This window comes from Neoarius graeffei, chromosome 22, assembly GCF_027579695.1.
Source record: "Neoarius graeffei isolate fNeoGra1 chromosome 22, fNeoGra1.pri, whole genome shotgun sequence".
NCBI lineage: Eukaryota > Metazoa > Chordata > Actinopteri > Siluriformes > Ariidae > Neoarius > Neoarius graeffei.
The window spans coordinates 6476378-6492981 of NC_083590.1; the positions used below are offsets into that span (position 1 = coordinate 6476378).

General features: G+C 44.0%; 2 protein-coding genes across 3 annotated transcripts in view; both read right to left on the minus strand.

Moving 5' to 3' along the window:
• Positions 1-16604, minus strand: part of LOC132870267 (zinc finger protein 850-like) — an 89750-nt gene that overhangs the window by 11517 nt on the left and 61629 nt on the right. The window lies entirely within an intron of this gene.
• Positions 5662-16594, minus strand: LOC132870571 (uncharacterized). Of its 2 annotated transcripts, XM_060904263.1 has the most exons (3): positions 15920-16594; positions 15277-15814; positions 5662-9333 (listed from the first exon to the last, which is right to left on the minus strand). In XM_060904263.1, exon 3 carries the CDS (start codon positions 9053-9055, stop codon positions 7586-7588), a length of 1470 nt encoding a protein of 489 aa, XP_060760246.1. In that variant the 5' UTR covers positions 9056-9333; positions 15277-15814; positions 15920-16594; the 3' UTR covers positions 5662-7585. The 2 variants fall into 2 exon arrangements, with proteins under 2 accessions (XP_060760246.1, XP_060760245.1); XM_060904262.1 differs by having other exon boundaries at positions 15277-16594.

Sequence of the window (16604 nt, forward strand, 5' to 3'; positions counted from 1 at the left end):
TTCTTGTAAGTACAGGTATAGTCTTGAGTGTTTGATGTGGTCAGAAACCTCACTAAAACTATGCTTCATGTCATCAAAATCCCAGGCAGGATTTTCTAGCTTGCCATTCAACATCAAACCAGCACTTAAACTTTTCCATCCATTATTTTGTAACCGCTTATCCTGTGCAGGGTTATGGGCAAGCTGGAGCCTATCCAGCTGACCATGGACGAGAGGCAGGGTACACCCTGGACAAGTTGCCAGATCATCACAGGGCTGACACAGAGACAACCACTCACATTCACGCCTCCAGTCAATTCGAGAGCTGCCAATTAACCTAACCTGCATGTCTCTGGGCTGTGAGGGAAACCAGAGCACCCAGAGGAAACCCACACAGACACAGGGAGAACATGCAAACTCTGCACAGAAAAGCCCCCATTGGCCAGTGGACTCAAACCCAGAACCTTCTTGCTGTGAGGTCATAGTGCTAACCACTACACCAACGTGCTGCCCCAGCACTTAAATAGCTCACATCAAATGTACTGTCTCTAGGTAAGGTTTTCCATTGTGCTTAACTGTCCAACCATCCTACTAAATTATCAATGAAGGGTTGCAAAAAATAGTCAAAACCCTTGTCATACATAAATTGATTGAGTCTGATATTTATTCTTAGACTGACCACTTCCACCCACAGAGTTCCCCAACTATTATATCACTTCCACCACACCAACGGGACCCACCTGAAAGTCCCCCCACACACACACACACACATTAAGAGTTGAAAAAACAGGAGTGCAGGCATTAGGGCGACACAGAAAGTGCACCTGCTCAAAAACAGGAGAGCATGCAAGCACTAGGACCATGCAGAAACATCCCCTGCTCAAGCTGCGCTCTCCTCTCATGTGCTCTCCTCTCATGAAAAACAAAATCTCAAAACATTAGAGTAGTTAATTCTGAGTTTAAGTAAAACTGTATAAACACAGTGTATCTCTTGGTCTAATTCAGTACATGCAACCACAATCATGGGGAAGAAGAAGAAACCTTTATTTGTCATATGCACACTTCAAGCACAGTGAAATTCATCCTCTGCATTTAATCCATCTGAAGCAGTGAACACACGCACACACCCAGAGCAGTGGGCAGCCACACTAGAGCACCCGGAGAGCAGTCAGGGGTTGGGTACCTTGCTCAAGGGCACTTCAGTAAAAGGCTGCCCCACGTTAACCTAAGTGCATGTCTTTGGACTGTGGGGGAAACAGGAGCACCTGGAGGAAACCCACGCAGACACAGGGAGAACATGCAAACTCCACACAGAAAGACCCTCACCGGCCGCTGGGTTCAAACCCAGAACCTTATTGCTGTGAGGTGACCATGCTAACCACTACACCACCATGCCGCCCAAGACTACTGACTTGACAGCTGTCCAGAAGGCAATCATCAAAACCCTCCACAAGGAGGACCCACAGTTGTTCACTGCTGAAAAGGCTGGCTGGAAAAGGTGCACAAGCAACAGGGATGAGCACAGCCTTGAGAGGATTGTCAAGAAAAGTCAATTCAAGGACTTGGGAGAGCTTCACAAGGAGTGGACTGAGGCTGAGGTCATTGCATCAAGAGCCACCATGCACAGACATCTTCACGAAAGGGGCTACAACTGTCACATTCCTAATATCAAGCCCCTCCTGAACCAGAGACAACATCAGAAGCATCTTATCTGGGCGAGGGAGAGAAAGAACTGGACTGTTGCTCAGTGATCCAAAGTCCTGTTTTCAGATGAAAGTAAACGTTGCATTTCATTTGGAAATCAAGGTCCTAGAGTCTGGAGGAAGAGCGCAGAGGCACAGAATCCAAGAAGGTGTTTGAAGTCCAGTGTGAAGTTTCCGCAGTCCCTTACCCCTTTTCCACCAAATCAGTTCCAGGGCTGGTGCTGGTTCACAACTCGTTCAACTTGCGAGCCAGCTGAGAACCAGTTTGCTTTTCCATAGCTTGCAGTGCTAAGTGGAGCCACATCATTACGTCCCTGTATACATCAGTTACGGCGCTACGTTTACATAAACCTTGGTGTGAATATCAAAGCAAAAACAACATGGAAGAAGCAGCAGCAGCAACAACAACACAAATAATAATGGATGACTTCACGTTTGTACAGCTGCTGCTTCTCGTCGCTTAAAAATGGTGATCTTTCGCGGTCTTGTTATTGTTGTTGGTCTTAACAACCAGAGGTGGGGACTTGAGACTTGGACTCGAGTCGACTCGAGTCACTGTTTTCATGACTTGTGACTTGACTTGACAAAACATGAAAATACTTGAGACTTGACTCGGACTTGGAAGTTTAAGACTCGGGACTTGACTTGACACACGATGACTTGAGTGACTTGAGTGTTATTTCCATCGTGTTTTTATTGTGAAAATAAAATGTAATATGCACATACTTCAGTAATTTTGATTGCACTGCCGTTGCATTGTCACCGCCCTGTCCATCAGGCACGCTCTCTGCGTGGGCTATATACCGGCACGCCCCATGCCACGATGTGTTCACAGATTTCACATCATATCATCATGTCAGGCTATCAGACCACCAAAACAATGGTTTGAATGACTACAATTTAGAGAGCACAACTCTGTAACTGAACAGGTGCATTGGATATTTCCCAGTGAGGTAATTTAAAAAGTCTCTGGGTAATTGTTCAAGGAAAGATGAATCCCGCTCACTGTCCTTTCCGTATTGTTCCTGAAACGTTGCACTTGTGGTAAGGAGGACAGTGCGTTAGCCGCGACCGAAACGTTGTGAGCAAAGTTCCTGTGGAAAGGAATGCACGGGATGCATATTTCATTTAACATTTATTTTCATAACAATCTATTATAGCGGGAACCAAGACTCCCGCGCCAAAGTCGTATGTCCCCGCTCTGCACAGGCTGAGGCAGCTTCGGAGAGGGAGAGAGTGCTTTTGCACACACCTCTGTAGCTTGTCATATGGGGTAAGATGATGTCACTTTTGCACGGACGAACAGGTCTTCTTTTTGAGACCTAAATTATGTCTGACACATTTCTCTATCCTTTGGTTTTTGTTTTTTTTTTACTGGCGCAAACATACATCGAAGTCACTTCAGGTTTCTCCACATGTATCTTATTAATAATAATCATCTCATCTGACGTGATTAGAGATTGGAGGAGCTCATGCCCCTGTTAACCCAAGGTGTCGTCCTACCCTCTATACGCACATAACAGAATGCCAATTCTCTGTTTATTTTTCTTGTTGGCTGATGACAATGTGAGAAACTTAGTTGGCTTTCAATCTTGCAATCAATTTTGCCATCAATAAATAACTTTGTGACATTATTACTGTTTTGTTTTATTCCATGATGTATTTTACAGAACATGAGTATTTAAAATGCAAATATTTAACAGGTTGGGCACATGTGCCAGGGATGTTTACTGACATTTACTTATGTATTGCCTTTTCAATGTATTAAATTCATATTCTGCTGCTAAAATTATGCCAATACGCCTAAGGTGACTTGACTTGGACTTGACATAGCCTGTGACTTGACTTGACTTGACTTGCCCAAGACAAAAAAGACTTGGGACTTACTTGGGACTTGAAGGTTAAGACTTGAGACTTACTTGAGACTTGCACATGTGTGACTTGGTCCCATCTCTGTTAATAACAACTCCGCCCCGCTGACATAAGCGGTTCTTTCCTCTGGCCCAGCAGAGAGTTGGTGCTAGCCTGGAACCGGTTTTTCTGGCCCCAGAGCCAGTTCTTTGTCAGTGGAAACAGAAAACCCGGTTCCAAACTAAGCACTGGCCCCGAACCAGCCCTGGAACTGCTTTGGTGGAAAAGGGGCATCTGAGGATTTGGGGTGCCATGTTATCTGCTGTTGTTGGTCCACTGTGTTTTATCAAGTCCAAAGTCAATGCATCATCTACCAGGAGATTTTAGAGCACTTCATGCTTCTATCTGCTGACAAGCTTTTTGGAGATGCCGATTTCCTTTTCCAGCAGGACTTAGCACCTGCCCACAGTGCCAAAACTACTACCAAATGGTTTGTTGACCATGACATTACTGTGCTTGATTGACCAGCCAACTTACCTGACCTGAACCCCAGAGAGACTCCATGGGCTATTGTCAAGAGGAAGCTGAGAAACACCCAACCAAAAAATACAGACAAGCTGAAGACCACCATCAAAACAACCTGGGCTTAAATAACACCTCAGCAGTGCCATAGACTGATCGTCTTCATGCCATGTCACACTAATGCAGAATTTACTTTCATCTGAAAAGAGGGGTTTGGACCACTGAGCAACAGTCCAGTTCTTTCTCTCCTTTGCCCAGGTAAAGTGCTTTTGACTTTGTCTCTGGTTCAGGAGGGGCTTGATATAAAGAATGTGACAGTTGTAGCCCCTTTCCTGAAGACATGTGTGCATGGTGGCTCTTGATGCACCGACACCAGCCTCAGTCCATGGTTTTTAAAGCTCTCCCAACTTCTTGAATCGACTTTTGACAATCTTCTCAAGGCTGTGGTCATCCCTGTTGTTTGTGCACCTTTTCCAGCCAGCCTTTTCAGCAATGACCTTCTGTGGGTTATTCTCCTTGTGGAGGGTATCAATAATTGTCTTCCAGACAACCATCAAGTCAGCAGTCTTCCCCATGATTGTGGTTGAATGTACTGAACTAGACCGTGAGATCCATGGTATTTATACTGTTTTACCCAAACTCCAAATGAAATACTCATAATTTGAGATAATGGATTTCTTATATTCATAAGGTATAAGCTATATTCATCAAAAATAAAACAAAAGGTTTGAAATATTACACTTTACGGGTAATGAATATAGAATATATGGGAAAAAAACCTTTCAAAATAGTCTAATTCTTTGACATGCACGAGTATACACACAAATGCAAATCAGCACCGAACACACCACCCCATAAAGCACTGTTGTGTATTAAACATTACTATATGTATTATTCCTCTATCCACTATTGAAACAAATCATAGTGGTTCCTGTATAAATACAATATAACTGCACGTGAAATTATCTAGTTAATATATCATAATGCCATATGTGTACTGATTCACTTTTTCCTTCCTGCTGTGTTTGTCGTGTGTCTATAAACTTGTGCGAGTTGTTGTGATGTCTGTATGTTGTGTTTCCTGGTCTTTTTTTTTGTATTCCTATGATAGGGGTTGTAATGGAAACTTCTAATAAACACTTCAGAATGCTTAGCAGTTGTCTTTTCAGTTATTTATTATAATAGCTCATATAAACCAGATATATAAAATAGGAAAGGGAAAAGAAGTGTAGGTGTAATTAATGATTTTGTGTATTCAAGATTGGATAAGTGATCAATCTTTAATAATTACATGAAATCAGTCTCATTAAAATTTGAAGGTTAATAATTAAAATGAATCAATCCTATTGAATTGTTTAATTTAACTCATTTGAATTGAATCATACCATAGAATCAGTCTCATTTGAATCGTTTGAAGTGAATCGAATCAGTGAATCATTTAGTGAATCATACCATTCATCCTGGATAAATTACCAGACAGCTAAAAATGGTATCTTCAAATTATTGTTGATCACTTACCATATTACAAATTTTCTACACCTTTCCTTGAATTATTTGCGATTGGGCAACTTCAAAAGTATTAGAACAGCAGATAGACACCACGCAATTTCAATAATAATGGAGTTTATTATAAAAAGATAAAAGGAAATTAATAAAAAGGAAAAATGAAAATTTAATAATTGAATGGCAACAGAATGAAACCTTTATAACAGAGTATGTCTCTGTGTAGTGTGTGTAGGAAGAGGGGTTAAGTTCAAGGAATTTGGTCCATGCCAGGGCATGTTATCTGCAATCTTGGTGTGTGTGTGGCCGAGTGATTAGCTATGTGGCTACACTAGACAAAAGGCTAGCTAACATGTGCTTTGGCCTAATATGGGGGTCGCCACGTGATTAGCTTTGTGGCTAACAGACAAAGAGAAAGCTAACATGTGTTTTGGCCTAATAAACTATGTGTCAAAAACCAGAAATTAATGATTAAAATACATTCAAACAGTCATCTGTAGTCTATATGGCTTTAAATGGAGACAGGAGAATTGCTATCAAGGTTGAATTAAAATCAGGACTTAGGATCTTATTCAAAGATGAGATACAGGACCTCTTGGAAAAAAGGGGAGGAGGAGGTGTTTGCCACGTGTTTCCTTTCTAGAACAAAAGAGTTAGCTCTGCCTTGCTAGCTTAAGCATGCGGTCAGGGCCTGCGAACACGTGGTGAAAGCCCTCCTTGGAGACAAAGACTTTTCAAACAGCTAAACCCCCTAGTTTTAGTATTATTTAATTTGCTGAAATCTTAATGAGGTCAAAATATGGGTGAGTAGTGAAATTAAAATCTTAAAAGGAGAGAGAACATGCAAAACTTATGGATTAACCAATTTTAAAATCAACAAACAAAATGATAGAGAACCAAAATTCAGTGTATACACTTCATTTAACTTCATATAACTTCACATTAAGTGAATAACTAATTCCTAAGACTTAAACTTCTGCCCAATGCCTTCTTACTGCAAAGGAAGTTCGTCTTCTGTCTGAAGTTGGAAGCTCGAGGAAGTTGCACGCGCTTCCTGAGGTCGGAAGTCTTCGGTAAGGGAGAGAGAAGTTCTGAAGCTTTCTTTGGTGATCTTCGTAGTTGATAAGACGAAAAGTCTTTGTTCAACACCGTGCACAGATTTAAAAGAAAGAAAAGAGAAGAGCTCTTCAGAAAACTGCTTCTGCTCGCAGTCGCGTACGCTTTAAAAGAAAAGTAATACTTGCAAACTGGTTTAATAACTCGCTTGAGTTGATGATCGCGTGTTTCCGATATCTACTTTGATCAGGAGCAGATTAAAGAAGGAAACACGCTGTTTAGACGTCTGATGATGAGTGTCTCTTCTTAGGTCCGTTCCACTCGGGATCAGACTTAGAGACAAAGGAAAACGCGGTCTTCCAAGTCTCTTATGTGAAACCTGAGGAATGATGTACGTGATCCCGCCCAGGCGTGACGTAGTCAACGCGGAAGTTGGCTGGGAGTTGTAGTTCTCAGACACAAGATGGCGCATGATACCTACATTCCCCCTTTTGGTCTCAGGGGTATGACGGAGTCGTAGCACTGAGAGCACCGTACCATCGCCGTGTCCATAGTCCTTGAGGTAGACTTGTTCCATACAGTTCATGGTGTCCTGTGAAGACTGTGTAAACTTGTGAGTTCCAGTGAGACAGTTGGAGGTAGAGGCATTTGAGCATACAATCACCATAGGCACTTGGGCAGATAATCACTATCTAACTAGATTAGGGTTACCTCAAAGTTCAAACAGTGAACGTTACATATTTTTCCAGTGAAGACTACACACATTATATATATATATATATATATATATATATATATATATATATATATAATATATATACACATACACACATACATACATACACACACACACCATTTCAGTGCAGGCTACATATATATACACTTCATTTCAGTGCTCAAAGAAAATAATAAAACAAGAAAAGAGAGGAAGTGGAGTAGAGAAAAGAAGTGTTAGTGGTTAGGGTGTTAACCTAATCTTCTGGCACGGTAACGGCAACAGATGGTTTGGCCAGAAAGCGTGTGCTACTATGGCCGAAGCTGTCAGGAACGCAGACCCCTTTATCCAGCTTGGCGTATAGCGTTGCTATTCGTTTGTGTAGCATGTATGCGATACCAGCAGAAAAGACCCAGCCACAGAGAAGAAGTCCCAAAACAATCAGACTTAGGGCAGATTCGAGGTCAAGTGACCCTCTGACCCGGTTTTGGGAGACTATGGTTGAAATTCCATTCTGATCTACACTAAATTTCACCGTTTTGGTCCCTTCAACCAGCAATTGCTGTTGGAGGGTGTTACTGATCTCAAGATCATAACCTTCGAAGGCGTCTATCATCTCAATCTCTGAATCGTACCTGTCAGTACTAAGATGGCGTAGGGTGATGTCACCTATGTGAATGGTGGCTCCCTGTGGTACACTAAGGAACACCGTTTGGTTTGGGATTTTCATTCTTGTGGCTGTGTGGTGCTGGTTGTATGACATCAAGATTTCAGTTTTTGGAGTGTTAACAACCCACCGACTACCAGCTCTTTCTACTCTAGTTTCCATATCCTCGTCCTTTGCGGATATTTGACCTACACACTTTTGTTCGGGCGCTTTCGCCCTCAGACCGCACAGGTGATCCGTAGTGTCTCTAATAAATGGGTTGCTTGGGCAGACCCAGTGGATGTCTTTAGTGGAGGTGCACATTTCTAGGTTGGGAATAAAGTAGACAGAGGGGTTGTCGTCATGGTATGCTACCATGGGTGGTGTTTGTATGTATATACGGACATTGTCCTTCCAGAAACTTACGTTGAGGACAGACTTGAGTCTATATATGTTGTTTCTCTCAATGATGGGTAGATTTAGTATGAAACCTATCTCGAAATCTTGTGGACTCACAAAAATGGGGATAGCACTACCGAGACTATATGCCAGGTGTATTTGCGAGGAATGCACGTCTCTAGTAGTAGTAGTGGATTGGAGTATATTCTCCACCAAGCTAAGGGGTGTGAGATACGATGGGACCTTGCCACTACTCAGGGAACTGATTGAGTCACCTACTTCTCTAAGCAGGTCTTGCATTAAATCCCTTATTTCTCTGACATATTTGATCTCGTTCTTGATTCTTTCAGCCAATTTGTCTACAGTCTGCATAATGTTATAGATTAGATCAGTATGCATGTTAACAGTTAGTATAGTTCCCTGCAGGGATTTGCCTAAGCCCTGCAGCTTGTCTTGTTGGATAAGCAGTTTCTCTCGGATCTCTGGCATTTCCTTTTGCAGAATGCTAACTTCTTTTTTCAGCGTATTCAAACTGACTGTGTTGGCTGCAGAGAGACCAATAGAAAACAAGGATCCAATGGCAGATGCACCGATAATTAAACCCCCGAGGAACCTTTTCTGACGTGTTTTACCACTCAGTTCTTCCTCGGTGACTATGAATTTTTGTAACTGTTCTAGCATGTGAGTAGTGGTGCATTTAGCGTGTACAACTACATTAGATATCTCACCATTTGGTCCATTATCGTCACTCGAAGGTATCAGTGATGAAGTGTTTATGGTATATGGCCCATGGGTCTAGCCGGGCGTATACCCGTTGAGTGTGGATGCGACAGTTTGTAAGAAGGAGCCCAGGAGCCTCCTGCAGGACGATGCCAGCTGGGGGGCCAGGCTCCACCACCTCACTTGACTGACCCAGTTGTAGGGTGAGGAGGATGCACAGGATTCCGAGGGAGTCCATTCTGTAACATACAGAAGGGTTTTTTTTGTTTTATTGGGTTGATAAATGTGATCGGGAATGTTGATGTACGCTTAAAGATAAGTGATGCATACAAGCTAAGTAGACAGGATGGGCCTAGCTATCGTCCACCCCCTTTTGGAGTGAGGACTGTTCAAAAAGTTTGCTTCGATTATTATGGACCCATCGATATGAGAGCGTTTGATTAGGTCAGGGTGTCCTAATGTGATACACGACGGGGAACGGTTTTCCCATGATTGAAAGGTCTCAACCAGGATGGTAGGAACTTCTCTGAGATTCGGGCGTAGTAGGCTTTGTGTCCTACACTCGAATCGAGATTCTTTTGGGCACCTGTAAAGGCTGACTGTAGGTGGCGTCGTAGGTCGCGGACATGTTGATGTGCGGTGTATGCAGTTGCGACACTCATGTCCTCTGGTTTGTATAGGAGATGCGGGGGAAGAACCGTCTCTCGCCCAGTCATCATCCCAAAGAGTGTGACTCCAGTGGTGCGATGAGGGGTGGACCTGATGGCCCTTAGCACCAAGGGAAGTTTCACATCCCAATCTTTACCATGGGGGGGTGACATACTTCTGCAGCATGATCACAATGGTTTGCTCAACCTGACCAGAGGATTGAGGGTGGTACGCGATATGGAATTTTGCCTCGACGCCTAACATGTTCCACAGCGCAGCCATTACACCAGCAGTGAAATGGGTGTCTGAGTCAATGGATAGAGGGAGGATTTTCAAAGAATTGTGGCCATTAGGGGGAGTCATGATGTCGGGTGTTTCGACACCGGACTCGGTGTGCAAAGACATGAACTGAAGTTCATCGGAAATTTGATCTCGCGTGGCACTTGGTTGATCAGTGTTCGCACTAATCTCATTACAACGAGTTTGTGCATGTTTTGTGGGATCCAACGACTGTGGGATGTTGATTTGTGTAAAGCTGACTAAGTTTATATTGCAGGGCTTGGTTGGGATTGGGTCGCCTTGTGAGAGCCGTGTGTCAGAGATGGTGGTGAAGACTTTAGCACAAGTGAGAGGTGCATTTTGTGTGTTTGCCTTCGCCACCAGGGGGGCCCTACATCCTGACCCTCGCCTGCTGTTTCAGAGGGATTTCCTCCCCCTTTCACGAGATCTACTCGTGGTTCCTGGCGTAGTCATGCCAGTGGGTAGCTTTTGTCATTGTTCTCGGGCTCTTTTGTTTTATCAGTTGAGAAATTTGACTGTTCCTGTAACAGTTTCCTAAATTCAGCCAAGCAGGCCTTTAAAGAGTCCAGTTCTGAGTGGGACTCATCAGGTTGGTCCGAGTCACTGTGTTGTTCATTTCTACCTCTACGTTTAGTGTTACGGTCGGAACGCTCCTGCCATCTCTGGCCAGAGTGGGGATGATGGTCTTGCTGCCAACCGCTTTGTTCCTTGTGACCCTTTTTACATGATGGGCGGTTGCCATAGTCACTATGACCTTGCCATCGGTCTCTCCTGGCCTTACCTTGCCAATTCTCCCACTCACCTTGGTGATGGCTCGGCAAGGATCGGGCTGGACTGGGAGTTTTCCAGGTGGGTCCCCTTTTCGGTGCTTCACCTCCTTCTAAGGTTAGCGGGGGCTTGTCCTCACCCTGGAGGCTAAGGACTCTGGGTTCATCATCGTTTCCATTTATGGTTTTGACAATGGTCTCCCAGGTCATTTGGGCTAGCTGCCTAGTTTCCTTCATCGAGTAGCAATTTTGCCGACATATCAGTGTGACTTGATTCCGCATGCACGGGTGGAGGTTATGTAAGAAAAGGGATTTGAAGCCCCTATCTTCTTCTAAACCTGGTGCATTGCTACCCTGGAAGTAGGCGGTATGTAGCCGTCTATAATACTCACGAGGTGCCTCAGACCGTTTCTGCCTAATTTGTATTGCACACAACGTCGTGGAGGTTTCATCCGTGTACGGCGCATATTCTTCCCTCATGTAATTGCGAAGTTTCGAATAACTATCGCGAACGTCTGGTGGTAGTATCTCTAAAAAGGCACGGACGCTGCTACTGGAGGTCTTCCAGACCAGTTTAAGCTTCTCTCGCGTTGTGGCTCACGGTAGGTCCATCAGGCATCGGTCAATTTCTCGTAAATAATCATTTACGTTGGTTCTTTTATTATCGGGATCGAATCGCTCGATATCTTTGGCAAGTAGGTCAATTTGCCGTATGCGGAGGGCTTGGTGCGCGTCTTTACGCGACCCCCTTCGCTTTCCTGAGTGCTCGCTATCTGAGCTACTCTGGAATTGCTCCCGTTCCGCACAAGAGTCGAAGTCTGATTCACCCGAAGGTGGATCAGGGAAGCTGTAGCGCACTGACCTAGGTGTGCTATGGGCCTGGGCTCGGGATGAGCGCAGGGCGACTCCACCCTGGCTAGATGACAACGGAGTCGTGTAGCGAGTTGATGGAGGTTGGCGGGGCACCTGGTGCTCGACCAAGTAATCCTCGGTGTCCAGTTTGGACGCCTCTTCCCGCTCTAAACTTTGATGCATGGTTGGGGGGGTCTCTCACGCCCCTTGCGCCCTTCTTTGGGGTTCTGCTCCTTGGCAGCCCTTCCGGTGCCTTTCGGCGCACTCATCAAGGGAGTCCTTCAAGAGGCTACGCTCCCTAGATAAATCATTGACCTCGGCTGTCAGCTCGGCATTGCTGGTGGTCAGCCTGTCAACCTCTCCGCGCAGGGATCTGATCTCTTGATCAGCATCCTGGAAGTGTAACAAGAATAGTTTACCTAGTGCATCTTGGACACTGATTGTTGTTCTCTTTGGATCTCTCATTTGTGCTATTGAGTTGATTATGTTAGCTTGGCAATCATGCCTACTCATGCCCCTAATGGTTGCCCTATCGGAGTCAGAGCAGTGAATGAGGTCTGCGATGACCTCAAAAAGGGACAAGTCTTGCTCGTTGTCTTCAGTCTCTGAGACACGAGGGGATGCCATTTTATTTAGATTGGGTATTGGGTAATTAATCAATCAATGAGTTAATTATTAATCAATTATTATTAATTAACATTAACTATAATTAATTAATTAACAAGGTTTAATTGTTTGGAGATGTTCTCTTATCCTAAGTTATCAATAGGTTGTTAGAATTTGTGATATGGTTATCACACTCCTGTTTTAACACACCTGGGGATATACTTAGCAGTACTGAATCCACTGGTAGCTGATCTGCTGTAACAATACTCAAGAAGTCGACAAACCAATCGCCTCACACGGGGCACCAATTATGTAGGTGTAATTAATGATTGTGTATTCAAGATTGGATAAGTGATCAATCTTTAATAATTACATGAAATCAGTCTCATTAAAATTTGAAGGTTAATAATTAAAATGAATCAATCCTATTGAATCGTTTAATTTAACTCATTTGAATTGAATTATACCATAGAATCAGTCTCATTTGAATCGTTTGAAGTGACTCATTCAGTGAATCGAATCAGTGAATCATTTAGTGAATCATACCATTGATCCTGGGTAAATTACCAGACAGCTAAAAATGGTATCTTCAAATTATTATTGATCACTTACCATATTACAAATTTTCTACACCTTTCCTTGAATTCTTTGCGATTGGGCAACTTCAAAAGTATTAGAACAGCAGATAGACACCACACAATTTCAATAATAATGGAGTTTATTATAAAAAGATAATAAAAGGAAATTAATAAAAAGGAAAAATGAAAACTTAATAATTGAAAGGCAACAGAATGAAACCTTTATAACAGAGTAATGGCCCTTTTCCACTACCCTTTTTCAGCTCGCTTCAGCCCGACACGGCTCGCGTTTCGACTATCTCAGAGCAGCACGACTCAGCTCGCTTCAGCCCTGCTTAGCACCCAAAACTCGCACGGTTTTGGAGTGGGGCTGAAGCGAGCCAAACCGAGCCGAGTGGGGCTAGGGGCATGAGGAGACACTCCCCTGTGCACTGATTGGTGAGGAGGAGTGTCCTCACACGCCCACACATGCCCCGCGAGCACGCTGGGATCTGTAAACACCGTAAACCCGGAAGAAGAATTACGAGAATTTCTGAAGCCTTATGTGCCTCGCCTCATCTATACGCTCTTGCCAGTATCTGTTGGCGTTGTCGGTGACAACAAGCCACAGCACCAAGACCAGCAACACTAACGACTCCATGTCCTCCATGTTTATTGTTTACTATCCGGGTTGTGAGACTACCGCTTAAAAGATCACTGATGTCACTGTTTGCGCCGCCTAACGACATCATGTGATGTCCACTCACTTTCGCTAACTCCACCCAATGTGTCCACCCACTTCCAGCCAGCACGGTTCAGCGCGGTTGTAGTTGAAATGCAACTCCAACAGCCCCACTCAGCTCGACTCAGCCCAACTCAGCACGGCACGGCTCAGCCCAACTCAGCCGCATTGGTAGTGGAAAAGCGGCACAAGTCTCTGTGTAGTGTGTGTGTGTGTGGGTGGGAGGAGGGGTTAAGTTCAAGGAATTTGGTCCATGCCAGGGTGTGTTATCTGCAATCTTGGTGTGTGTGTGTGTGTGTGTGTGTGTGTGTGTGTGTGTGTGTGTGTGTAGCCGAGTGATTAGCTATGTGGCTACACAAGACAAAAGGCTAGGTAACATGTGCTTTGGCCTAATATGGGGGTCGCCACGTGATTAGCTTTGTGGCTAACAAAGAGAAAGCTAACATGTGCTTTGGCCTAATAAACTATTGGCCCTTTTCCACTACCCTTTTTCAGCTCACTTCAGCCCGCTTCAGCTCACTTCAGCCCGACACGGCTCGCGTTTCGACTACCAAAAAACAGCACGACTCAGCTCGCTTCAGCCCTGCTTAGCCCCTAAAACTCGCACCGTTTTGGAGTGGGGATGAAGCGAGCCAAACCGTGCCGAGTGAGGCTGGGGGCGTGAGGAGACACTCCCCTGTGCACTGATGGGTGAGGAGGAGTGTCCTCACATGCCCACACGCCCCGCGAGCACGCTGGGATCTGTAAACACCGTAAACCCGGAAGGAGAAGAATTACGAATTACGAGAATTATGAAGCCTTATGCGCCTCGCCTCATCTATACGCTCTTGCCAGTATCTGTTGGCGTTGTCGGTGACAACAAGCCACAGAACCAAGACCAGCAACACTAACGACTCCATGTCCTCCATGTTTATTGTTTACTATCCGGGTCGTGAGACTACCGCTTAAAAGCTCACTGATGTCACTGTTTGCGCTGCTTAACGACATCACGTGACGTCCACCCACTTTCGCTAACTCCACCCAATGTGTCCACCCACTTCCAGCCAGCATGGTTCAGCGCGGTTGTAGTCAAAATGCAACTCCAACAGCCCCACTCAGCTCGACTCAGCACGGCACGGCTCAGCCCGACTCAGCCGCGTTTGTAGTGGAAAAGCGGCATATGTGTGTCAAAAACCAGAAATTAATGATTAAAATACATTCAAACAGTCATCTGTAGTCTATATGGCTTTAAATGGAGACAGGAGAATTGCTATCAAGGTTGAATTAAAATCAGGACTTAGGATCTTATACAAAGATGAGATACAGGACCTCTTGGGAAAAAAGGGGAGGAGGAGGGGTTTGCCACGTGTTTCCTTTCTAGAACAAAAGAGTTAGCTCTGCCTTGCTAGCTTAAGCATGAGGTCAGGGCCTGCTTGGGCCTGTGAACACGTGGTGAAAGCCCTCCTTGGCGACAAAGACTTTTCAAACAGCTAAACCCCCTAGTTTTAGTATTATTTAATTTGCTGAAATCTTAATGAGGTCAAAATATGGGTGAGTAGTGAAATTAAAATCTTAAAAGGAGAGAGAACATGCAAAACTTATGGATTAACCAATTTTAAATCAACAAACAAATGATAGAGAACCAAAATTCAGTGTATACACTTCATTTAACTTCACATTAAGTGAATAACTAATTCCTAAGACTTAAACTTCTGCCCAATGCCTTCTTACTGCAAAGGAAGTCCATCTTCTGTCTGAAGTTGGAAGCTCGAGGAAGTTGCGCGCGCTTCCTGAGGTCAGAAGTCTTCGGTGAGGGAGAGAGAAGTTCTGAAGCTTTCTTTGGTGATCTTCGTAGTTGATAAGACGAAAAGTCTTTGTTCAACACCGTGCACGGATTTAAAAGAAAGAAAAGAGAAGAGCTCTTCAGAAAACTGCTTCTGCTCGCAGTCGCGTATGCTTTAAAAGAAAAGTAATACTTGCAAACCGGTTTAATAACTCGCTTGAGTTGATGATCGCGTGTTTCCGATATCTACTTTGATCAGGAGCAGATTAAAGAAGGAAACGCGCTGTTTAGACGTCTGATGATGAGTGTCTCTTCTTAGGACCATTCCGCTCGGGATCAGACTTAGAGACAAAAGAAAACGCGGTCTTCCAAGTCTCTTATGTGAAACCTGAGGAATGATGTACGTGATCCCACCCAGGCGTGACGTAGTCAACGCGGAAGTTGGCTGGGAGTTGTAGTTCTCAGACACAAGATGACGCATGATACCTACAGAAGAAAGAAAAAAACAAACCACCTCTAGTGATGTTGAGAGTGCACTCTGAGTTGTTTGTAAGGAATGTTCTCTATTATACTCTGAAGATATGTGCTTACTGCTCGCATCCGTACGTGATTAGCAAAGCTTCATAGAAAATCTTGAGCCAATGTGTGCACCTGGAATGCTCCGATATGTGCAGGCAGATGCGTAGTTAGGGAGAACTCAGGCACCCTGCTCATCACCACCAAGGCCACAGAATGGCGATTACAACATGGGAAAAACAACTTTCTCAGTACACTAGGCCACTTGAGTTCAACACACAGAAACACAGAGAATAGGAATGTTCATCCACTAAATTTCCCTCACAGGGTCCTCTTAAACTTTGTGTACAAGCTATTTACTCCATCAACAAATTCAGGCTCTTGGTTGAACTTGAATTAAAAGAGCTTGTATAGTCACACCAATGAACATTTCCATTATATTTACAATACAATATCTCTTTGTTTCAGCTGTTTGCTTATGTTCGAGGGAGATGTTGGTATCATATGTCTCACTCAGAACTCCAGACTGGGTAAGAGGGATTTGCACTGGTTAAATGCATATTGATGTACTGCATACTTGATATTGTGGCATTCAGGTGAAACCAGGAAAATGGAGAAAAAAAAATCATCATGAATTCTGCTAAAATGTGGACAGTAAGCAACAAAGCCCCATGCTACAGAATACTACATATCGTTTTATGTAAGAAGCCTTTTACCTCCCTTTTAAAAAGATTGAAAAACAGATATCCTAATTTGTCAA